The sequence below is a fragment of the Rhinopithecus bieti genome, unplaced genomic scaffold (assembly GCF_001698545.2).
Source record: "Rhinopithecus bieti isolate Rb0 unplaced genomic scaffold, ASM169854v2 scaffold_11933, whole genome shotgun sequence".
NCBI lineage: Eukaryota > Metazoa > Chordata > Mammalia > Primates > Cercopithecidae > Rhinopithecus > Rhinopithecus bieti.
This window is the reverse complement of record NW_016806995.1, coordinates 642,349-666,452: the sequence shown is the minus strand read 5'-3', so window position 1 is coordinate 666,452 and position 24,104 is coordinate 642,349. Positions and strand designations below refer to the sequence as shown.

The following is a 24,104-nucleotide window of genomic DNA, read 5'->3' as shown; positions in this document are numbered from 1 at the left end:
AAGGTGGGTGGATCATTTGAGGTCAGGAGTTCAAGACCAGCCTGGCCAACATGGTGAAATCCCACCTCTACTAAAAATACAAAAAAAAAAAAAATTAGCGGGGCATGGTGGCAGGCGCCTGTAGTCCCACCGACCCAGGAGGCTGAGGCAGGAGAATCGCTTGAACCTGGGAGGCAGTTGCAGTGAGCCGAGATCACACCACTGCACTCCAACCTGGGGGACAGAGCGCGAGACTCCATCTCAAAAAAAAAAATTGGCGTGTATATGTGTGTGTGTGTATACACACACACACACACACAATTGCCATCTTAATCATTTTTGAGTATACAATTCAGTGGCATTAAGCACATCCACATTGTGTGACCATCACTGCTGTCTATTTCCAAAACTCTTCCATTTCCCCAAGCAGAATTTTTTTTTTATCCTTCTTTTGAGACAGGGTCTCACTCCGTTGCCCAGGCTGGGGTGCAGTGTCACGATCACAGCTCACTGCAAACTTGACCTCCCAGGCTCAAGTGATCGTCCCACTTCAGCCCCCCGAGTAGCTGGGATTACAGGCATATGCCACCACACCTGGCTAATTTTTTTAAATTTTTTTTGTAGATATGGGGTTTCACTATGTTAATCTTGAACTCCTGACCTCAAGCAATCCTCCTGCCTTGGCCTCCCAAAGTGCTGGGATTACAAGCGTGAGCCACCACACCCAGCTAGGATTTGAGCTTTGGATTAAAACTGAACAGAGGTTGTGGGTGGTGGCTCACACCTGGAATTCCAGCATTGTGGGAAGCTGAGGTGAGAGGATTGCTTGAGACCAGGAGTTTGAGACCAGCCTGGGCAACATAACAAGAACCCCATCTCTACAAAAAAATTAAAAATTGGTCAGACATCGTGGCATGAGGAGGCTGAGGTGGGAGGATTGCTTGAGCCCAGGAGTTGGAGGCTGCAGTCAGCTATGATCACACCACTGCACTCCAGCCTGAGCAACCCTGCCTCTAAAAACAAATAAAAAATGGAATTGAACTGATCAGCTGGCCTAGGAGGTGGGGGCTAATATTGTTCCTATTTTACAGATGAGGAAATTGACTGCCTGACTCCAAACATTCTGCTTATGCTCAGCCAGGCACAGTGGCTCAGGCCTGTAATCCCAGCACTTTGGGAGGCCGAGGCGGGTGGATCACGAGGTCAGGAGATCGAGACCATCCTGGCTAGCACGGTGAAACCCTGTCTCTACTAAAAATACAAAAAATTAGGCGGCCGTGGTGGCGAGCGCCTGTAGTCCCAGCTACTCGGGAGGCTGAGGCAGGAGAATGGCATGAACCCAGGAGGCAGAGCTTGCAGTGAGACGAGATGGCGCCACTGCACTACAGCCTGGGTGACAGAGCAAGACGCCGTCTCAAAACAAACAAACAACATTCTGCTTATGCTCTATGCTGACAACCACTTTAAAGAATGAATCAACTGAAAAGAAAAGATTCATGAAGGGGTTCACCTAAGAAGCTGGCACTCCCTGTGCCTCTGGAACAGTCATTCTGCAGATGGGCTGGGTGAGGTCTCCAGCCTTGGAAACTGCAGATTCCTCAGCTTCCCATTGCACGCAAGGCACTAGAGCCCACCCCACTGTTTGCTAGATAGAGGGTGATGCTCTGAAATGAACCCACCATCCAAGTCTCTGCTTCCCGCTGAGCAAGGAACAGGGGAGCCTGTGGTGTTCCAATGCGCGTCGGGCACTGGCAGAACACTTCTCATGTGCTGACCTGTCTAATCCACACCACCAGCCTAGGAGCCCACGCGATCATTGTCTCATTTCACAGATGAAGAAACTGAGGCTGAGAGAGGTGGGCCGACTTGCCTAAGATCGCCTGGTGGAAATGAACTCTGCTTGGGCCTCTTGGGGCCTCAGTGGCTCCAGAAATTGCAATGGGTAGACGACGCTGGAGCAGCAGGGGCCCCGAGCCAGTGGGGACGGTTCCGCCCTGCCTGCCCGGCCCCACTGCCCCAGCCTCACCTGAAGCACCACCTGCGGTCAGGAGTGCCGTCTGAGCTCTTGCCCACAGTGACCATCTCCCCGGAGCGGAAGGCCTTCCTCAGGAACACGGGGAAGGAGCGCTCAATGTCCAGGATGGTGGTGGCCCACTGCGGAGAGGGAGGGTCAGGAGGGACATCAGTGAGCCTCACAGCCCGCGCCTGCCGCTCTGATGGCAGAAATGAGACAACCGGCCAGGGTGGGCCCAGAACTAGGCATTTACACTCCTACTGCCCCCTAGACACAGGATTTATAAACTCAAATACCCACAGGTGGCAGGCAGGAAAACAGATGGGTAAAACAGGGTCAGGTGCAGAAAGGCTGCAGTCCAAGCCCCATCACACTTACACAGCAGTCGCCACTCAGTGCTGAGAACATGAGGGAGGGGTGGAGACTGGGGCGAACAGGGAGCAAATGCCCCCATTTAAGGGGGTAGTTGCCACTTACCCCACCTGAGGGCTCCCAGGCAGGAATTCAGACCCTGCACTGCCTGGGGCTTCGAACTTTTCAAGAAAAGCCGGAAAGCTGGATTTTCATAGGGAAACTCTTAATTTTTAAATTTTGCAGTTTTTTTTTTTTTTTTTTTTTTTTTTAATATAATGGTCTGAGGCTGGGTGGAGTGGCTCACACCTGCAATCTCAGCACTTTGGGAGGCCAAGGCAGGACGATCTCTTGAGCTCAGAAGTTCAAGACCAGCCTGGGTAACATGGTGAAACCCCATCTCTACAAAAAATACAAAAATTAGCCAGGTGCGGTGGTGCACACCTTAGTCCCAGCTACTTGGGAGGCTGAGGTGGGAGAATCACTTGAGCCTGGGAGGCAGAGGTTGCAGTGAGCCAAGAGCATGCCATTGCACTTCAGCCCACAGGATGCCCAGTTTGCATCCTGTAATGCCCAGTGGGGAAACTGAGGCCCAATGAAGTAAGCAATACAGATAAAGGTTAAGAGCAGGCCGGAGTTGTTTCCCTCAGACCCAGTCCTGGGAGGACAACCTTGGGCCTTTTTTTTTCACTGCACCATTTTCCTGAAATGCACAGTCAAAGTAAATATGGGTGCTGTATTTCTGGGCCATGAGGCAGCACTGTTTATTAGGACACCAGGTTTGTAGGCTGCACCTGGCCTGGGAGGGCTGTGATCCCAGGGCCTGCGCTTCCCAGGATTGTATAGAAAGCTTTTGGGAAGTAAAGGCTGCAGCTCCCCAGGGCCAAGGCAGCCCCCGTCCCCATTGGTTTCTCCTCTAGGAAGCATGCTCACGGTGCTAGTAAAAGACCCCCGTGAGAATGCTGACATCCGTGTGCTGGCGTGCTGGAGCACAAAAGCTGCCCCTGGGCTCAGCGTGGGACCCCTGCTGAAACGCTGATGCCCACTGAGCACTTTCTGAGCTGGCAGAAGTCACTCAGTCATGCTGGGTGGAGCCAACTGTGTCCTGTGAGCTGAACCACAAGGAGAATCTGAGTCCCATGGCCAGGCAAGAAGCCACCTCGAAATTCATGAGGCAGCTCCGGGAAGTCAGCAGCAGCCTCTGATGCCCATTTTACAGACAGGGAAGTGGAGGCAGAATGCGAAGACACGGCTTGCTCAGAGTGGAAGGCCGAGGAAGCCAGTCGGGTGAGTGTCCTTGGAAGGACGAGGGTGGCCGGTGGGATGGGGCTGAGGGCCCTGGGGCCTCACCTGCAGCTTCCAGATGTGCTTGCTCTCCTTGGAGACCTGGCCCACCGTCTCGCCCATGAGGGCAATGAGCATGTTGAGGAGCAGCACAAAGGTGAGAATGATGTACGTCACCAGCAGGATGATGAAGACCACGGGGTACTTGGTGCTGCTCAGCATCTCCAGGTCGCCCATGCCGATGGTCAGCTTAAACAGGTCCAGGAGGAAGGTGCTGAAGGTCTCGCTGTCACGGCACGAGGGGTAAGTGGGCACTGTGCAGTTGGTCTGGTCCTCATTGCACACTTTCAAGTTGGCGCACGGGTTCAGGAGGGAGACCAGGGCTGTGGGAGGGGTGGGGGTGGCACTCGCTGAGTGTGAGGACACGCACAGAGAGGTGGAGGGTGTCATTTTCATTTGCTGGAGGGGAAAGCTGAGGCCTAATGAGGGGAGCACCCTGGCCCACACGCTGACCTGTGTCACCCTGCACATCAGCCAAGCCACACCAAACCCAAGTCCCCCTGATCCCAAAGCCTTTGAAGCCTTTGCTCTTTCCATAAACTTGCTGATAGGAAGAGGTTTTCTCTCTCTCTCTCTCTCTCTCTCTCTCTCTCTCTTTTTCTTTCTTTCTGAGATGGGGTCTTGCTATGTTGCCCAGGATGGAGTGCAGTGGCTACTCACAGGTGCAATCCCACTACTGAAAAGCATGGGAGTTTTGACCTGCTCTGTTTCCAACCTGGGACAGTTCACCCCTCCTTATAAAACCTGGTGGTTCCCTGCTACTGGGAGGGAAGAGGTTTGCAGGATCTAGTCCAGGGAGGGTCTCAATTTTCCCCACCAGGGGACATTCGGCAATGTCTAAAGACATATTTGGTTGCTACGACTGGGGGTGGGGGTGCTACTGGCATCAGGTGGGTGGAGGCCAGGCGTGCTGCCCAACACCCTACAATGCACAGGATGGTCCCTGCCATGAAGAATGATCTGGTCTCAAATGTCAATAGTGTTGGGAAATCCTAATGCAACCTACCATTCTTATAGGTACTGGGGGCTCTGGAATGTCCCCATTCCCAGGGGCAGACTCTCTCTCTCTGACAGTTTCCCACTGCAACCCAACCCAGAGAGGAAAAATGGGGGCTGAAACCAGGCACCAGTCCTGACTGTCCCCGAAGCCATGTTCTCTAAGGGGCCTCTCCTGTTCCAGACATCTCAAACTCATCATGGTTCTCCTTTTCTACTAAGCCCAGGTAAAGCTTCAGATTCCTTCTCAACACAGTTTGGCAGCAACAACCTGTCCCTAAACCAGCCAGGGAGGGGAGCATGAAGAAGGCTCAGTCTCATCACTCAGTGGGGCATAGAATGCCATATTGCCTGCAACCAGAGATCAGAGTATGCAGATTTCAACTCATATGCTAATACTCTTCAGTTGCATAGCACCTTCTCAACAGAGAAGGATTCTGAGACCTTGTCTGGACTCACCAGAAAAACTGTTCTGTGATCCATTAGTAATGTCTGCTATGGGCACCAAAGTGTGGGAAGAGAAGCGTGTGTGTCCTGTTTATGTCATGTCAGCCTCAGAACCGAGATCTAGTACATCCTATAAGAAGAAGCCCTGTGACTGAGCTGACTGCTCAGCTGCTACTCTAACCCTTGTTTCTCCTCAGTTTCAACAACTAGGACTGCAGTAGGGCTAGATCGCTGACCTGAATCCCAAACCGCTGAATCCTCGACACTGTCTAGTTTTTCCAGTGTGATTCCTAGAAGGGGAAAGCTGTACCCTGTCCCTATCTCCCCAGTGAAAACCACAATTCCACTTCCCCCCAATAATCCACATACAGCCTTGACCACCGTCATGGGTTAAAATATCACCCTTATGAGATTCCTGTGCCAGGTTCGTCCCCAGATGAACCTGCTCAGATGTGAATGTGTCTGGGTCTAACCTGAGTCGGCCACTCCCCTTTGGATGCTGGGCATTGATGTCAGATTGCCCACCCCTCAGGGACCAGTCAGTTTCTCCAGCCCTGGTCCCTGGTCCTTCCCCCATGGCCCATGCCACTGAGGTCCCAGAATGCTTCTGAGTGGCATCGTGACATCAGGGAGAAGGTGTATGAAAGGCAGCTGATGTCAGGCTTTAAGAAAATACCTGGGCTAGTAGTTTAATTATTAAATTTTATCCTTCTATGTATCCATGCCCCTTCAATGTGGCTTTACAGCTTCTCCCACCAAGAAGTGGAGTCTAGGCCAGGCACGGTGGCTCGCGCCTATAATCCCGCACTTTGGGAGGCTGAGGTGGGAGGACTGCTTGAGCCCCGGAGTTCAAGACCAGACTGGGCAACATAGCAAGACCCTGTCTCCACCAAAAAAAAAAGAAAAAAAAGAAATGACGTCTATTTCCCCATCCGTTGAATCGAGGCTGGCCTTGGGACTTGCTTTGGCCAACAGAGTAAGGCAGCAGTGATGCCACGCCAGGAGGTGTCCTTGAACACTTCTGCTCATGTTCTTGGAAGCCTAAGGCTACCATGTGGACAAGCCCAAGCTAGCTGGCCAGAGATGAGTGACCACATGGAAGACAGATAGCAAAGCCCCTCTAACCAAGTCCATACTAGCTAGACTGGTCAGCCGGCAGCCAGCCTTCCAGCTGACCACAGGCACAAGAGCCTGTAGGGATCAGCCAAACCTGGCCCAGGGCAGCACAGCCACCCAGCTGACCCACCGACTCATAAACAATAATAAGTTGGCCTGGTGCAGTGGCTCACGCCTGTAATCCCAGCACTTTGGGAGGCCAAGGTGGGTGGATCACTTGGGGTCAGGAGGTCGAGATCAACCTGGCCAACATGGTGAAACCCCATCTCTACCAAAAATATAAAACTTAGCCATGTGTGGTGGCACAGGCCTGTAATCCCAGCTATTCGAGAGGCCGAGGCAAGAGAATCGCTTGAACCCGGGAGGCAGAGGTCACAGTGAGCCAAGAGCACCACTGCCCTCCAGCCTCAGCTACAGAGACCTTGCCACAAAAAAACAAACAACAACAACAACAATAATAATAATAATAAGTGGGTGCTATTTTAAGCCACTAAGCTTTAGGTGGCTTCCTTTGTAGCAATAGCTGACACTCCAGTTTTACCATTCACTAGCTTTTTTCTTTTTTTTTTTTTTGAGACAGAGTCTTGCTGTGTTGCCCAGGCTGGAGTGCAGTGGCGCCATCTCGGCTCGCTGCAACCTCTACCTTCTGGGTTCAAGCGATTCTTGTGCCTCAGCCTTCTGAGTAGCTGGGTCTATAGTTGCGTGCCACCATGCCTGTCTAATTTTTGTATTTTTTGGTAGAGACAGGGTTTTGCCATGTTGGCCAGGCTGGTCTCAAACTCTTGACCTCAAGTGATCCACCTACCTTGGCCTCCTGAAGTGCTGGGATTACAGGCATGAGCCACTGCGCCCAGCCACCATTCACTGGCTTTTGAACTTGTGCTAGTTATTTAACCCTCCTAAGCCTCAGTTTCCTTTCCTATAAGAGGGGATAATAAAGGCACTTAGCTTACAGGCTTGTTGGGAGGCAAGGATGGAAATGTTACTTAGTCTGGTGCCTGGCACACAAATAAGAACTCAGTGGCCGGGCATATTGGCTCACACCTGTAATCCCAGAACTTTGGGAGGCCGAGATGGGTGGATAGCCTGAGGTCAGGAGTTCAAGACCAGCCTGGCCAACAGGGTGAAAAAAAAAAAAAATTAGCAGGGTGTGGTGGCAGGAGCCTGTAATTCCAACTACATGGGAGGCTGAGGCAGGAGAATCGCTTGAACCTGGGAGGTAGAGGTTGCAGTGAGCTGAGATTGCACCATTGCACTCCAGCCTGGGCAACAGGAGTGAAACTCCATCTCAAAAAAAAAAAAAAAAAGAACTCAGCAAGGCTGCTATTATCCCCAATATATCATGGCTACTGTTCCCATCCTTGTACCACCCCTGCCAGGCCCACCTGAGCACCCAGAGCTCACCTGAAGCATAGCCGATCATGAAGAGCAAGTAGACCAGCAGGAATCGGAAAAGGTCCTTGAAGAGTATCTAAAGACCCCAGTGGGATTATGGAGGCAAAAAGGAGACATGTGGTTTCTCACTTTCCCCATTTCTCCATCTCCACCCTGGTCCCACCCCAGTGTCCAGACCATGCCTCCTGCCCTCACGATACCCGGCATCCTCAGGTCTGCAGGCACGTAAGTGTGTATGTGGTGTGTGTGGCTCCCTCCAGGAACACACGAGTCCAGAGGGCCCTCCCAGCCCGTACCTTCTGGATCATGATGCTATAGGTCCCCGTCAGCTTCAACCCACGGGTGAAGTAAAGGGCATTCATCCAGCCCAGGACCAGGGCAAAGACCATCACGGCCAGGTAGGCCTCAATCCCTGCCAGGTAGAGGGCTGCTGAGACGATCACCAGGACAGAGTAGATGAAGCTGCAGTGCAGCAGAGACCATGAGAGAGGCCAGAGGGGAGAGGGGACAATGAGGCTCTGGAGGGGGAGACAAGCCTCCAAGCCCTCCAGGGTATCAGGACTTCCCAATGCTTTCTAGACCCCCAGGAAAGAAACAAAGTGGATTAGCAGGGTTCCCCAGCATTCTGTTAACAACAACATTCAATGAGCTGGCAATTAATCCTGAGGTCCCACAAGATCCTAAAGTGATGCCCCTTGGAATTGCTAAAGAAAGATTTAGTGGTGTTCAGCGGAGATTTTGTGGCTAAGTGAATTTCATCGTTCTCCAGCTCTAAGGGAAACGTGGAAGAGGTAACACACACACAGTAAGTCTCTCATCCTGTGTCCCAGGCAGACATCATTAATCAATCCCAACTCTTTCCCACTAAACACAGACACAGGTGCAAAATTCTTAACATGGCCCTTCAGGCAGACATTAGCAATCATTCACCAGCATAATTATTTCTATCCATGGTATATATGATAACTCCCTAGCAATCAGAATTTTTCTTTAACCAGAAAACCCTATTGTTTGTGGCTTTGTCCTGACTTTGGGTTAGAGCTGCCCAGGCTGGGTGCATTCATTCTAATAGAATCACCTCTCTCCTGAATCTGGATGACCTAGCAGCCCAAACCCACCTTCCTCACCCAAAAGCTGCCGGCCCAGGGACCTCCACTTACTAGAGCAGCTGGAAGGAGCCATCAATGAAGAGAGAATTCACTCCAGGGCATTTCTTCATGAACAAGTCTTTGATCTGGAAGACAGAAGGAGGCACGTGAAAGGGGTGGGGCCAGCAGGAGAGGAGAGGAGGAGAGAGGAGACAGAGAAAGCAATAGAAGACAGGGAGGCAGAGGCTAGTATAGAGAAAAGACAAAGGACTCTTTCCTGTTAGAAAAGGAGAAAAAAGCAGAGATGGAGAATATGGGATTGGAGGAGGTAGAAGAGAAATGGGAAAATAAAAGGAGGAAGGAAAGGAGAAGGACGATTTGGAGGAGAGAGAAGAGAAGAAGAAGGAGAGAAAAGAGGTGCAGGGAGAGAAGAGGAAGAGGAGAGCAGGCAGAGTGGGGGGCACGGGGGCCAGGCACTCACGTTGGTGAAGAAGAACAGGACCCCAGTGAAGAGCGTAATGACCTCGCCAGCCAGCCGCAGGTAGTCCACCGTGGTGCGGTAAGGGTACGGTGGCTGGGGAGCAGCAAGGGCACACAGGTTGTCACCCAGCCCCTCCGACATCTGGCCCCCAGATGTTCCCCCAGACCCAAAACATCTGGATCCCATGTAGTCTCCTCCTTCACTCTCTTGCTCCTGAGTCTCCCTCCTCCCAGCTCAGGGCCACCCCTGCATGTTGGAGGGCGCCTCCCCAACCTGTTCCTAAACCTTCTCCAGTTCCTCCCACAGGGGACCCAGAGGGACGAGGTTGTGCCCCCGTCCTGCATGGCTCAGCCAGTGCCTGTCCCAGCCCCTGCCTGGTCCCTGGGCACTCACCGTGCCCTCCAGAGGCTGGTAGTAGGCGGTGAGGGTGAAGATTACCATGGCGCATAGGTAGGAGACCACGTTGATGTAGAAGGACACGGCCCCGAACTTGCGCCACTTATCCCGCAGCAGTTCATTGATGGGCTCCACAGCCAGCATCTCGTGGCGGTTCTGTGAGAGGCAGGGTGGTCAGGGGCTGCCTTCCTGAGGTGGGGGGGTCCTGGCAGGCTACCCCAGGTGTGCTTTCCCCCACCCTCCGCCCCGACAGCGCTTTCTCTTTCCATCCATTCCTTAGCTGCATTCAAGGATTCATGGGGAACTGGACAGATACTGAAAATCAGCCCCAAGCTCCTGCACTCACCATTTGAAATTCTGCCCAATTCTGCCTCAATGTACCTTTCCGCCCTATTCTAGCATCACAGAACTCAGAACTGGAAAGTCCCTTAAAAGACATTTATTTTCAGGCAGGGCACGGTGGCTCACGCCTGTAATCCCAGAACTTTGGGAGTCCGAGACAGGCAGATCACCTGATGTCAGGAGTTCAAGACCAGCCTAGCCAACGTGGTGAAACCCCGACTCTACTAAAAATACAAAAATTAGCCGGGCGTGGTGGCGCACACCTGTAATCCCAGCTACTCCTGAGGCTGAGGCAGGAGAATCACTTGAACCTGGGAGGCGGAGATTGCAGTGAGCCTAGACTGCGCCACTGCACTCCAGCCTGGGCAACAAGAGCGAGACTCCGTCTCAAAAAAGAAAAAAGGACATTTATTCTCATGGTTCCCAAACTCCAATCTGTGGATAGTACCAAGCTATTGGCCGCAAAATCATCTATGTAGCTTGCTGCAAGTATAAATCCTGACCTCCATTCTCAGAAATTGATTCAGAGAGAAAGATCGAGAAATTTTTGCCCAAAGATGATAAATGATTGACTTACCACAATTCTCCAATTCTGAACCCAGGGCAGACATCAATAATTGAGCCCTGCACAATTGTATTCATACAGTTCCCTGGGTAGACACTACCAATCAATCAGTTTGCACCTGAGATGCTAAACCTGCTGCCACCACTAATTTAAATCAAGATGGCCACTAATTCAAAAAATGACAGAAATGAGGTCTTGCAAGGAAGCCAAGCTCACAGACCAGTAAGCCACAGGGCAGGGTTAGAAGGGGGACCACCTGCACCCAGTCCCCAGCATTTTCTGCTCCATTTGTATAGCTTCCTAGCTCTTTAATGACTTGAGTTTCTCCATAATCATGATTTGTGCAATAACACAGCCACAGAGATGCTCTTGTAGTGTTATTGCTGATAGTTACAGGCAGAAACAAACCCAAGCAACCAACAATAACAGAACGGTTCATTTGACTATGGTACATTTACATGCAGCGACAATATTACCAAAGAATATTTAAAACTACAGAATGATTTTCACGAAATATTGCTAAGTAGGAAAAAAAAACTTGTTTTGTTTTGTTTTATGAGACAGGGTCTGACTCTGTCACCCAGGCTGGAGTGCAGTGGCATGATCTCGGCTCGCTGAAGCCTTGACATCCTCAGGCTCAGGTGATCCTCCCACCTCAGCCTCCCAAGTAGCTGGGACTACAGGCTCGCACCACCACGCCCAGCTAATTTTATTTTATTTTATTTTGTAGAGATGGGGTTTCGCCATATTGCCCAGGCTGGTGTCAAACTCCTGGCTTCAAGCAATCCGCCCACCTTGGCTCCCCAAAATGCTGGAATTACAGGCATAAGCCACCACGCCTGGCTGAAAAAAAGAGCTTTCAAAAGTTCATATAACAACCACGAATGGTAAAAGCTGACATAATGTTTACTCTGTGCCAGGCCATTCTAAAATTAACCTCTTTGGTCCTCCCAACAACCCCATGGTATATGCATGATCCTTATCCCCAGGTTACAAACGAGGAAACTGAGACCCAGAGAGGTGGAGCCACTTGTCCTGAGACACACAGCATGTAAGTTACAGAGCCAGGATCCCAACCCAGTCCTACCTACTCCAAAAGTCCACCTTCCCACAAGTCTTGCTCATTTCCTCACATGCCAGACACTGTTCTGGGCACTTAATTGGCACCTTCTCTTGCATTCAGCCAACAGACCCGCCACGTTGGGTCCTAGAGGCTGGGGCTGTCTCCCCCAGCCCAGCCCCAGGGCCCCATCCCTGCTCCCAGCCCTGCCCCTCCTTCCTCGCACCCCATGCCCTCTCCTGGAGCTCACCTCAATCTTGCTGTTGTACACCAGGATCTCCAGCACGGAGGCCTCTTCCCCACACGTGTCCAGGGAGGAGAGGTCATAAAGCGAGGAATACACTGGCCCGTAGGCCCAGTCCTTGAACTTGCGGGACAGGTGCCGTGTGTCCTCATCCGTCACCTCCCGCCGGATGATGTGCTGAAAGATCTACACAGGGGGCCAGGAGGGTCAGGGGCTCACACTGGAGAGGCCCCAGGGCTGGGCCCAGCTCAGCACATGACGCCTCCCCAGAAAACAGCTGAGCACTGGCTGCTGGAGGACCCCTTCCTCATCTTAATTCTTGCTCTTACTATCTTGGTTTACAGATAAAGAGTGGAGGCTGGGAAAAATGAAAGATGTTCCAGAAGACACTTAACCAGTCAGCTGGAGCCAGACGGAACCTGAATGAGCCTTCAACATCTTAATTGTAATGAATATCTTCTTCATGCCGTTAAAATAGCAATGAATCCATCTTAATAATATGTGAATTATAATACTGACGATCATATGCGGTCCTTCCTGTTACCACTCCTTCCCTGGCTTACACACAGGGAAGCTGAGGCACAGAGAGGGGTTGGGAATTGCCCAAGGTCAGGCAATGTTAGGATTTGGGGGTTTGTTTTTGTTTTGAGACAGAATCTCACTCTGTCACCCAGCCCAGAGTACAGTGGCGTGATCTCAGCTCACTGCAACCTTCACCTCCCAGGTTCAAGCAATTCTCCTGCCTCAGCCTCCTGAGTAGCTGGGATTACAGGTGCCTGCTACCACACCTGGCTAATATTTCTGTATTTTTAGTAGAGACGAGGGTTCACCATGTTGGCCAGGCTGGTCTTGAACTCCTGACCTCAGGTGATCCACCCACCTCAGCCTCCCAGAGTGCTGGGATTACAGGCGTGAGCCACCGTGCCAAGCCAGGATTTTGGGGTTTTTTTTGAGACAGGTTCTGGCTCTATTGCCCAGGTTGGAGTGCAGTGGCACTATCACAGCTCACTGCAGCCTCAATCTCCTGGGCTCAAGTGATCCTCCCACCTCAGCCTCCCAAAGTGTTAGGTTTATAGACATGAGCCACCGAGTCCAGCCGAAGATAGGATTTAAGCTGGAGCCTTTCTACTGCCTCAGGGTCCTGGAATAATTGCAATTTTAGTAATTTTGCTACATTTTATTTATTTATTTTTATTTTGGTTTTTATTTATTTAGGATCTCACTATGTTGCCCAGGCTGGACTTAAACGATCCTCTCACCTCAGCCTCCCAACTAGCTGGCATTACAGACATGCAAGTGAGCACTTATTGCCTCTCCTGGGCTCCTTCCTAAGAGCCTTATGTGGATACCGCATTTAATTGTCACAGCACCACACCAGAGGGCACTCTTATATCCCCATTTTACAGACAAGGAAACTGAGGCACAGAAAAGGGAGATGAGATGTCTGAGGTCACACACTGGGAAGTGGTAGCGCCAGGGCTTGGACAGGTGCTCCTGCCTCTAGGGCACTCCAGACTTGGTTCCCAAACACAGTGACAGTGCCCCCCAGAGGACATTTCAGCAACGTTCTGGAGATATTTTTGGTGGTCACAAGTGTAAGGGAAGGTGCTCCTGGCATCTGGTGGGTAGAGGCCCAGGATGCAGATCAATGTCCAGCAAAAGGACAAGATGGTCCCCACCACAAAGAACCTGCCGCCCAAAATAATCGTGCTGAAGTTGAGAAACCCTTCTCCAGGCCCCATGCTGTGCAGCCCAGAAAGGGGAAGGAACTAGGGAAGAGGCACTCAGCAGGTTCGAGGCTGGGAGCACTGCTGGGCTAGAGCCCTGGGACTCACTTTCCTATCAGTGGCGCTCCTGGCTGGTAGGGGTGGAGTGGTGAACATCCAGTAGGGTGACATGAGGCAAGAGGCTCGGGGATGAAGCTAAGGAGCTTGGCTGGACACTAGGGAGCCATAGCAGGTTCTTGAGCTGGGACATCTGCACACTGGGGTTGGCATGTTGGGAGGTGTGTGCACATATCAATAATGAATACCAGCAGCAGACCCTTGTGTGTGTGTGCAGAGGGGCACGAGTGGGTGGATCAGCTGTGCCCCCAGCTATACACTCACCCCAATCTTGCCCGTCTTGGCAGCCATCATGAGGGGTGAGAGGCCGTCGTTGTTGAGCACGGCCTCCAGGTTGCTGTCGGGGAAGAGGCGGGCACACTTGAGCAGCAGCAGGTCATACATCTTGGTAACGAACTTGGTGTTCTCACGGGTGTTGTCAGCGATGGCCACCAGCGCGTGCAGCACCGTGTTGCCTCGCGAGTCCTGGCGCCGCATGTCTGCCTTCTTGTGGGGGTTCTCCGTCAGGTAGTTGACAATGTGGGGCTGGTTGGTGCAGGCAGCCAGCGACAAGGGCAGCTCCCCTACGGGCCAGGGTGGAGGGTGGGAGGTCAGCGAAGGGGGCCCAGGGTGGGACTCTGCCTGCAGACACTTGGGGGATGGACACTGTGGCACTCTGAGGATGACGGAGACAGCACCAGCAGTGGATATGAACTGCACGTTTCTCTGGGTGACGCCAGGGTGATAGGGTGTGGCTAGTGAAGGACACAGCCATGCGAGTTGGAGGCTGTCAGGGACTGGACACATCCAATGATGGAATTATTATTATTATTATTTTTGAGACAAAGTCTCACTCTGTCGCCCAGGCTGGAGTGCAGTGGCACAATCTTGGCTGACTGCAACCTCCACCTCCCAGGTGCAAACAATTCTTGTGCCTCAGCCGAGCAGCCGGGATTACAGGCATCTGCCACCACACCTGGCTAATTTTTGTATTTTTAGTAGAGACAGGATTTCACCATGTTGGCCATGCTGGTCTCAAACTCCTGACCTCAAGTGATCTGCCCCCCTTGGCCTCCCAAAGTGCCGGGATTACAGGCGTGAGCCACCGTGCCCAGCCGATGATAGAATTCTTTGTGTGACTTTGTCCCTGAGCTGCACATAATGAGTGCCTTCAAGCAGTGGCAAGATTCAAAATATTTCATGAGTCCAGTGATGACAACGGCAGTGGTGGGCTTTGGGCCAGGTGATGTTGGTCCCAGCATAAACCAGATTAAAGGACACAGACAATACAGAGCTGGGTGCTGACAACACAGCCCAAGGGCCTCTCATGATCCCCACTGCACAGCTGGGGAAGGTGAGGGAAGTGAGGTCACATGCCTGGAAAATGCAGAGTGAGGATATGGCTTTTTTTGTTGTTTTATTTTTGCTTTTTAAAGACAGAGTCTTGCTCTGTTGTCCAGGCTGGAATGCAGTGGTGCAATCACAGCTCACTGCAGCCTCGAACTCCTAGGTTCAAGTGATCCTCCAGCCTTGGCCTCCCAAGCAGCTGGGACTACAAGCACATGACACCATGCCATCTAATTTTTTTTTTTTTGATGCGGAGTCTCACTCTGTCACCGAGGCTGGAATGCAATGGGGAAATCTCGGCTCACTGCAACCTCTGTCCCCCAGGTTCAAGCGATTCTCCTGCCTCAGCCTCCCATGTAACTAGGATTACAGGCACCCACCATCATGCCCAGCTAATTTTTGTTATTTTTGTAGAGATGGGGTTTCACCATGTTGTTGGCCAGGCTGGTCTCGAACTCTTGAGGTCAGTGATCCGCCTGCCTTGTCCTCCCAAAGTGCTAGGATTACAGGCATGAGCCACCATGCCCAGCCATTTTTTAAATTTTTAAAAGAGACAAGGTCTTGCTATGTTGCCTAGGCTGATCTCAAACTCCTGACCTCAAGCGATCCTCCTGCCTTGACCTCCCAAAGTGCTGGGATGACAGGTGCGAGCCACCGTGCCTGGCTGGAGTGAGGATCTGAATCCAGGTCCATGGTGCCAAGTTCTCCAATGGCACTTACATCTCAGAGGCAAGGGCCCCGTGACCAAGACCAGTGTGCAGCCTATGCTCCAGAGTGCTGTCTGCGCCCATGGCCAGAGTGGCCCTGGGTGTCTAGGGGATGGTCAGGGCTGCAGACACCAAGCAGTATCACGCTATCTCCCGCCATGCTTCTCCAGCATGCTGTCAGCCCCCACCAGGCCCCTCCTTACCAAAGTAGAAGTAGCCTCCCTCATCCTTGGGCTGGAAGAAGCGCCCACGGGCCTGGGCGTGGACGTCAGCTCCTTGGGCCACGAGGAGCTCCACGTAGTGTTTGCAGCGACGCTCGATTGCGATGTGCAGGGCCGTCTGACCTGGGGACAGGGGACAGTCATTCAGGGCCCTGACAGGGCAGAGACCCAGCCAGGCTTGCTGGGGGTGGGGGTGGGGTGCAGGATGTAGAAATTGGGGTGGGAAATGCAGGCAGATTCCTGCCCAGCAACACCCAAGGGCAGCAAATAGGCCCTTCGATATTCCCTGGGATCCATTGCAGAAGCAGAATCTCAAGCCTAGAGGATACCCAGTTTGTGGAATCCTGAATGTGAGAACTTTTTAGATTCATAAGACGCCTAAAAAATCCTAGAGGAGGCCAGGTGCAGTGGTTCACGCCTGTAATCCCAGTGCTTTGGGAGACCGAGGAGGGAGATCACCTGAGCCCAGGAGTTTGAGGCAAGCCTGGGCAACACAGTGAGACCCCATCTCTATAGAAATGTTAAAAATTGGCTGGGCCTGGTGACTTACACCTGTGGTCCCAGCTACTCAGGAGGCTGAGGCAGGAGGATTGTTGAAGCCTAGCAGTTCAATACCAGCCTGGGCAACTGATAAGGTTTGGCTCTGTGTCCACACTTAAATCTCACCTTGAATTGTAGTTCCCATAATCCCCAGGTGTCATGGGAGGGACCCCATGAAAGGTAATGTAATCATGAGGGCAGTTACCCTCATGCTGTTTCGATAGTGAGTGAGTCCTCAAGAGATCTGAAGATTCTATAAGGGGCTTTTCCCCCTTTTGCTTGGCACTTCTCCTTCCTAGAACCATGTGAAGAAGGGTATGTTTGCTTCCCCTTCCGCCATGATTGTAAGTTTCCTGAGGCCTCCCCAGCCCTGCGGAACTGTGAGTCAATTAAATCTCTTTCCTTTATACATTATCCAGTCTTGGGCAGTTCTTTATAGTAGCATGAGAACGGACTAATACAACAACATGAGACCCCGTCTCTACAGAAATTTTAAAAATTAGCCTGACATGGTGGTCCATGCCAGTGGTCCCAGCTACTTGGGCAGGTGAGGTGGGAGAATCGCTTGAGCCCAGGAGGTCAAGGCTGCAGTGAGCCATGATCACACCACTGCACCCCAGCTTGGGTGACAGAGCAAGAACCTGTCTCAAAAAAAAAAAAAAAAAAAGAAAAGAAAAAAGAAAGAAAAATCCTAGAGGAAACAACAGTACCTTGGCCTCCCAGAATTTTGAACTCAAGATAAAATATTCATGGATTTTGAATCTTAATATCCAGGCATATTGATTCTGTAAATCAACTCTGATTTACAGAATCTCAGAATTCAGAACTGGGGAGCTTGGCCCCCTGCTGCCTTTGCCTTTCAGAGCTTGTGAGCTCAGGACTCATTATCAGAGAGCCTTAGGGCACCCACCACCGCAGCATCCTAGGACAGATCCCCAGTTCATGATCCCTAGACTCGCTGCATCTCAGAATCTTGGAATCCTTTTTTTTTTTAGACAGGGTCTCATTCTGTCACCCAGGCTGGAGTTCAGTGGCACAATCATAGCTCACTGCAGCCTCGATCCTTGGAGTTCAACTGATCCTCCCACCTCAGTCTCCCGAGTAGCTGGGACTACGTGCACCAACATGCCTGGCTTTTTTTTTTTTTTTTCAGGACAAGTCTTGCTCTTGTCTATCACCCAGGCTGGGGTGCAATGGCATGATCTTGGCTCACTGAAACCTCCACCTCCCGGGTTCAAGCGATTCTTCTGCCTCAGCCTCCTAAGTAGCAGGGATTGCAGGTACATGCCACCAAATGTGGCTAATTTTTGTATTTTTAGTCAGGATGGGATTTCACCATGTTGTCCAGGCTGGTCTTGAACTCCTGACATCAAGTGATCTGCCCCACCGTCGGCTTCCCAAAATGTGCTGGGGTTAACAGGCATGAGCCACCGCACCTGGCCCTTTTTTTTTTGCATTTTTAGTAAGGATGGGATTTCACCATGTTGGTCAGGCTGGTCTTGAACTCTTGACCGCAAGCGATCTGCCCCCCTTGGCTTTCCAAAGTGCTGGGATTACAGGTAAGAGCCACCATGCCTGGTGGAATCTTCCATTCTGAAACTCAAAACAAAGTTGGAAGGGGTAGTTACTGTTCCTTCATCCATCCATCTATCCATCCATCCATCCATTCATTCGTCAGGTCCTGGGTACATGCTGGCACTTAGGCCCAGATCAAAGCTTTCAGGGGTCAGACAAGCAAAGGACAGTATCTCCACCAGCCCTCGTGGCACCCCTGCCAAGCCCGGGGCCCACCTCGATAGTAGATGTCGCGGAAGGGCGAGTTGATGAACTCCCGCATGTTGCCGGTGCGCTCCGCGATGTCCAGCAGCACAGGGATGGTGTCGTTGCGGCCGCTGCTCAGGTTCAGCAAGGCCTTGGGCAGGCAGGTCTTCCCTGTAGATGGCTCTAGCAGGAGAGACATATAAGATGAGGTGGTGCTCCAGCCCGTGACCTTGAACTTGTAGGCATCGGGGTACAGAGCACTGGGTAGGGGGTCGGACGTCTTGGCTGCCAACATCTCCTCTCCGAGCCTGTTTCCTCATCTGTCCAGTGGGGACCCAGGGCCACTCTATCTGCCTCCAGTGGTGTTGAGAGGGTGCAATAAACTCATGGGCTTAGGTGCTTTGAAATGTGACAGGCTTCAGCCTACAGATTGGTATTTAATTAATCTTATTTGGGAAGATTTTTTATTTATTTTTATTTACTAATATCTTTTTTTTTAAGAGACAGGGTCTCACTCTATCATCCAGGCTGGAGTATAGTGGTGCAATCCTAGCTCATTGCAGCCTCCGATTCCTGGGCTCAAGTGATCCTCCCACCTCGGCCTCCCAAGTAGCAGCTAAGACTACAGGTGTGCACCTCCATGCTTAACTAATTTTTTAATTTTTATTTTCGTAGAGAAGGGATCTCACTATGTTGCCCAGGCTGGTCCCAAACACCTGGCCTCAAGTGATCCTCCCACCTCTGCCTCCCAAAGTGCTGGGATTACAGGTGTGAGCCACCACACCTGGCCCTTGAAAAAGATTTTTGTAAAGTGCTTCATAAACAAATAAATGGTGAGAATGCTGGGTTAAACAAAGCCAGCCATATTTCCTTACTATAGGACTTCTCAGAGCCTTTCATTCGCTAACAGGGACTGTGAACCTCTAAAAGCAAGACACACTAGGCAGCATTCACCCACCTGTCAGAGCATAGAATCCTTTTCCCATTTACACTGGTGCCCCTGGAAGGGAGTGGAGGGGTGCAGCGTTCCCCAAAGTGTGGGACTGTGTGCCACAGTGGACGTGAACTGACCTTAGGAGAATCAGGAGAGAATCTTGGGGATTCTAAGGGTGCAACAATAATAACCCTGAAGGTTTCATCCACTATCGAAACTTTCTCATGAAGTCAACTCTCTGTTTGGTACTAGCAGGTCCTTAACACCTCTCACTAACACTTGCTGATGTCTCTTTGCAAGTTTCTTCCTATTGTAGCTATTTTTATGGTTACCTGAGTTGATTTATATCTCAAAAGAGTAAGTTGAAAACTCCCCTGTGAATCAAGGACAGGGCAAAATCATGCCAGGGGCTCTGGAATGGCCAGAGGGTGGGAGATGCAGGGGTGGGTTCAGGCACCCGTTCTGAAGCCAGGCACCTTGGGTTTGAGGCCTGGCTTTGCTCCTGACAGCTGTATGACCATTTCTCTGCTTAGGGTCCTTTCTGGCTAAATTAAAGCTATGAAGGGAAATCGAAGAGCTAATCAGTATTTATTGATTAGCCCAGTACCAGGCAGATAGGAGTCTTTGATAAATATTAGTGCTGCTGTTATCATTCCATGAGACGGGATTTAGGAACCGTCTCCCTAAATGCCAGGAATCAGTGGGGCAGACTCACAGAGACCTGAATTCTAGTCTTGGCCCTTCCAAGAGCAGGGTTGTTTGGGACAAGCCTCGTCCCCAGTTGCTTTCCCACTGTCCACCTGGCGCCCAGCTCAGAGGCGACACCATCCCTCTCATGGAATAATGTGGCCCAGCCAGTGTCTCTCCCACATGCCTAAGACACTTCCCTCATTTCCCTCATTTTCCCCAGTGTCTCTGGCCTTCCTTCATCCACTTTCCACATAGCAGCTGGAACGGTCACTTCAGACTGCAACTGACCACAGTGAACTACAGGACTTTTGCATCTGCTGTCCCTGAACCCCCACCCTAATCTGAAACATTCCTCCCTCCTCTTTTCACCTGGTTAACTGTACCTCACTCAGACTCTGCTCAAGTGTCACCTCCTCCAGGAAGCTCTCCTGGATTTTCCCTAACTAGGTCAAATCCTCCAGTACAGACTTTTGTTGACACCTGTTACAGTTTGTAACTGTGTGCTTATTTCTGTGGTTGCTTGGTCAATGCTCATCCTGTCCAGGAGCCTGTGGACACCTTGAAGGCAGGGTGATGCCTGCTTTGCTCACTATTGTTCGGCCTCTGCCAAGCACAGTGCTTGGCATGTGGTGGGTGCCCCACAGCCATTTGCTGAGTTAACACCCATCGAATGAAGGGGAGGGCCGGGCACCCCGGGCAATTCCAAACCATAGGTGACCCAAAGTGGAACGAAAGACCCTGGATTTGGGCTTTCAGACACAGGTTATAGACCCAGGGACGGGGCGCCTGGGTGCTGGGAGGAGATGTCAGGAGCAGCATCCTCCCAGAGAGGAGGTGGAACATGCAGTTCCAGGAATCAGCCACCAGGTGGCGAAGCGGCTCTGCCCAGGGTGGGCTGCTGTAGCCAGGGGCTCTAAATTGATAATTGCCAAATTAGAGGTTGTGAAACTTTGCCGAGGGGAGGTGGGGGCAGGGGAGGGCATCCCAGACTTCCCTGATAATCAGATGAGCTCATGACCCTTTACCATGCAGGGACAGATCCAGGTTTTATGGGACCTGGACTAAGTCCAGGACCTTAGAAAGGGCCTTAGCCAGGGGCCCTGGCACTTAATTAGTATCACGGACCTTACAGTAAGTCTCCCTCTATGCACATACACTACTGTCTGCAATTTCAGAGACCCACCTCCCACACTCATGCACAGACACACATGCATCTGGGTTCCTGGACGGTGCTAAAAGCCCCCAACTCAGTCCTGAATTCAGGAGAAGCCAGAGGTCTTGACAAGCCAGCCTAGTGCTGAAGGCACAGGTGCCAGCGTCCATCTCCCAGGATTTGCTCTACACCAAGATTCCGCACCTTTGCCTCACGTACTTGGTGGACCAGGAGAGGCCATTTGGCCAGGGCTTAAACATGGGTTATCTCCAAATAAGATTGTTCATGCCATCACTGAGCTACTCCAGGAGCAGAGAGAAGCCCCACCCTCCCACAACTCTAAACTTGTGCCTCCAAATGAGGCCACATCGTCTGGCCGGGAACCACGAATGAATATTTTTCATAAATCCAGCAATTGTCTTTTTTTTTTTTTTTTTTGAGACAGAGTCTCGCTCTGTTGCCCAGGCTGGAGTGCAGTGGTGCAATCTTGGCTCACTGCAACCTCCACCTCCCAGGTTCAAGTGATTCTCCTGGCTCAGCCTCCTAAGTAACTGAAATTACAGGTGTGTGCCGCTAAGCCTGGTTCTTTTTTTTTTTTTTTTGTATTTTTAGTAGAGACAGGGTTTCACCACGTTGGCAAGGCTAGTCTCAAACTCCTGACCTTAGGTGATTCACCTGCCTCAGTCTCCCAAAGTGCTGGGATTATAGGCATGAGCCACCATACCCAGCCCCAGCAATTGTTTCCTGGTAGACACAATGATACTGCATCCTATTGTTTCAGTGTAAGAATGAGGTTGAGGCCAGCCTCAATGGCTCATGCCTGTAATCTCAGCACTTTGGAAGGTTGAGGCAGGAGGATCACTTGAAGCCAGGAGTTTGATACCAGCCTGGGAAACATAGTGAGAGCCTGTCTCTTAAAAAAAAGAAAAAAAATTTTAGCCAGGCATGGTAGCTTGCACCTGTAGTCCCAACTACTCTGGAAGCTGAAGCAGGAGGATTGCTTGAGGCCAGAAGTTCAAGGCTGCAGGGAGCTGTGATCACACCACAGCATTCCAGCCTGGGCGACAGAATGAGATCCTATCTCAAAAAAAAGAAACAAGTTGATAAAGATATATGTGGATGATGTAGCACAGACTTGTTTACCCTGTTTGGGAACTTAATTCACTTAAAGTAACTGAAGTCTTAAAAATGGCCTCTTCTGGTTGGGCGCGGTGGCTCATGCCTGTAATCCCAGCACTTTGGGAGGCTGAGGCAGGCGGATCACCTGAGGTCAGGAGTTCGAGACCAGCCTGACCAACATGGAGAGACCTCGTCTCTACTAAAAATAAAGAATTAGCCAGGCGTGGTGGCGCATGCGTTATCCCAGCTACCTGGGAGGCTGAAGCAGGAGAATCACTTGAACCTAGGAGGTGGAGGTTGCGGTGAGCAGAGATCATACCTTTGCACTCCAGCCTGGGCAACAAGAACAAAACTGTCTCAAAAAAAGCAGGCCTCTTCTGACATCCCTGAAGTTTCCTCAGACTTAGGCTGTAGACCAACCATGGACAGCCTTCCAAGATGGGCCCTTCTTCATAGCAGGTGTCACAATTCTTTTCTTTTTCTCTGTTTGTCACCCAGGCTGAAGTGCTGCAGCCTCAGCCTCCTAGGCTCATGCAACCCTCCTGCCTTGGCCTCCCAAAGTGCTGGGATTACAGGTGTGAGCCATCATGCCCAGCTTAAGTGTCACATTTCTTGACATGGTATCTTGACTTGTGAGATCATGGCCAGTTTAATAATGGCTTACCCAGAACCCAGCACATCACAGGTGGCTGATTTGGGTGCAGGTGTTCACAGGTAAGGCCTGGGGCTGTGGAGGGTGCTGGTGTCCTGAGGTGGGTGTTTTGAATATGGACAAGGCTGAAGGGTGAGTTCTCTGGGCTGGGGCTTCAGCCTAGGAAGGGGAGCCCTAAAGTTGGGCTGGGGTGGAGCAGACCCCAAGAAGTAGAATCAGGACTACCAGCCCGGACACCCTGCCCATCCCTCCAGACCTTTCCTCAGGGGAGCAGGAGCTCCAGGACTCCAGCTGCGTGCACTGGGTTCTTTGTGGGATGAGAGCCAGGAGTATGCTGTGATTATTCCCCAGTTTACAGATGAGGAAACAGAGGCTCAGAGAAGTCACACATCACTTAAGTGGCAAAGGTGGAATCTGAACCCAGGTAGGTGGACTCTGTTTACCCACTACACTAACCTTTTCATAAATAAGGGCTGAATGAATGAATGAATGAGTGAGTGGAGGTAGCTGAGGCCCAGAGAGGTGAAGGACACACAGGACCAGACTCCCTGTCCAGTCTGGCGCTTTCCAGACTCCCTGTCCATTGGCACTTTCCAGGCCAATGCAGTCCACTGACCCCAAGGAAGAAGCTGAGGGAAAAGGGGGCCCCCAATGCCAGGCTTCCCCCACACCCCTGGCTGTCCCACTGGCTATGCCCATCTGGGTGGCTCACCTCGAAATTCCTCATCAGTCAGGCGTTTCTTGTGGGTCAGCAAGAAGGGGAGCAGCCCGTCCAGGTCAGCAGTGGAGCCCCGGGACACAATGTCAAAGAGGATGGGCCTGTTGAAGACTTTGAGGATGGGGGGCGGCTGGGGGGCAGGGGCTTTGGGGCTCTGCGGCTGCTTCCTGGAGGAGGTAGGGAGGCAAGTTGATGGGAGGGCTCATCCCTTGCCTGCCCCACTGTCCCTGGCCTTAGGGACCCAAAGACTGTGGCAGGGGGCGGGCAGTTGAAGCCCTACAAGGAACAGAGTGAGGTAGGTGGGGCAGCTGTAAAAACTAAGGCATGTTTTATCCAACAAACGATAGCTAGTACTACTGTGTGTTGGGTGGAGACAAACAGAAAGAAAGAAATGCACAGACTGCCCATCCATCTATCCACCCATCCATCCACACATCCAGTCACCCACCCATCCATCTATCCATCCATCCATCCTTCCATCCATCCATCACTCATCCATCCATCTACCCATCTACCCTCTCATCCATCTATCCACCCATCCATCCATCCATCACTCATCCATCCATCTACCCATCCACCCACCTATCCATCCATCCATCCCTCATCCATCCATCTACCCAT

General features: G+C 51.5%; 1 protein-coding gene across 1 annotated transcript in view; it reads right to left on the bottom strand.

Moving 5' to 3' along the window:
* The window catches only part of TRPV4 (transient receptor potential cation channel subfamily V member 4), a 50,491-nt gene that overhangs the window by 1,529 nt on the left and 24,858 nt on the right, over positions 1 to 24,104 (bottom strand). Inside the window, exons 3-14 of the mRNA XM_017879692.1 lie at positions 23,478 to 23,650; positions 18,248 to 18,400; positions 15,899 to 16,039; positions 13,927 to 14,225; positions 11,825 to 12,004; positions 9,605 to 9,763; positions 9,212 to 9,304; positions 8,803 to 8,876; positions 7,939 to 8,104; positions 7,652 to 7,718; positions 3,695 to 4,011; positions 2,006 to 2,133 (exon numbers count right to left, since the gene is read on the bottom strand). Coding sequence (XP_017735181.1) covers positions 2,006 to 2,133; positions 3,695 to 4,011; positions 7,652 to 7,718; positions 7,939 to 8,104; positions 8,803 to 8,876; positions 9,212 to 9,304; positions 9,605 to 9,763; positions 11,825 to 12,004; positions 13,927 to 14,225; positions 15,899 to 16,039; positions 18,248 to 18,400; positions 23,478 to 23,650 — 1,950 coding nt within the window. The remainder of the gene's footprint in view (positions 1 to 2,005; positions 2,134 to 3,694; positions 4,012 to 7,651; positions 7,719 to 7,938; positions 8,105 to 8,802; positions 8,877 to 9,211; positions 9,305 to 9,604; positions 9,764 to 11,824; positions 12,005 to 13,926; positions 14,226 to 15,898; positions 16,040 to 18,247; positions 18,401 to 23,477; positions 23,651 to 24,104) is intronic.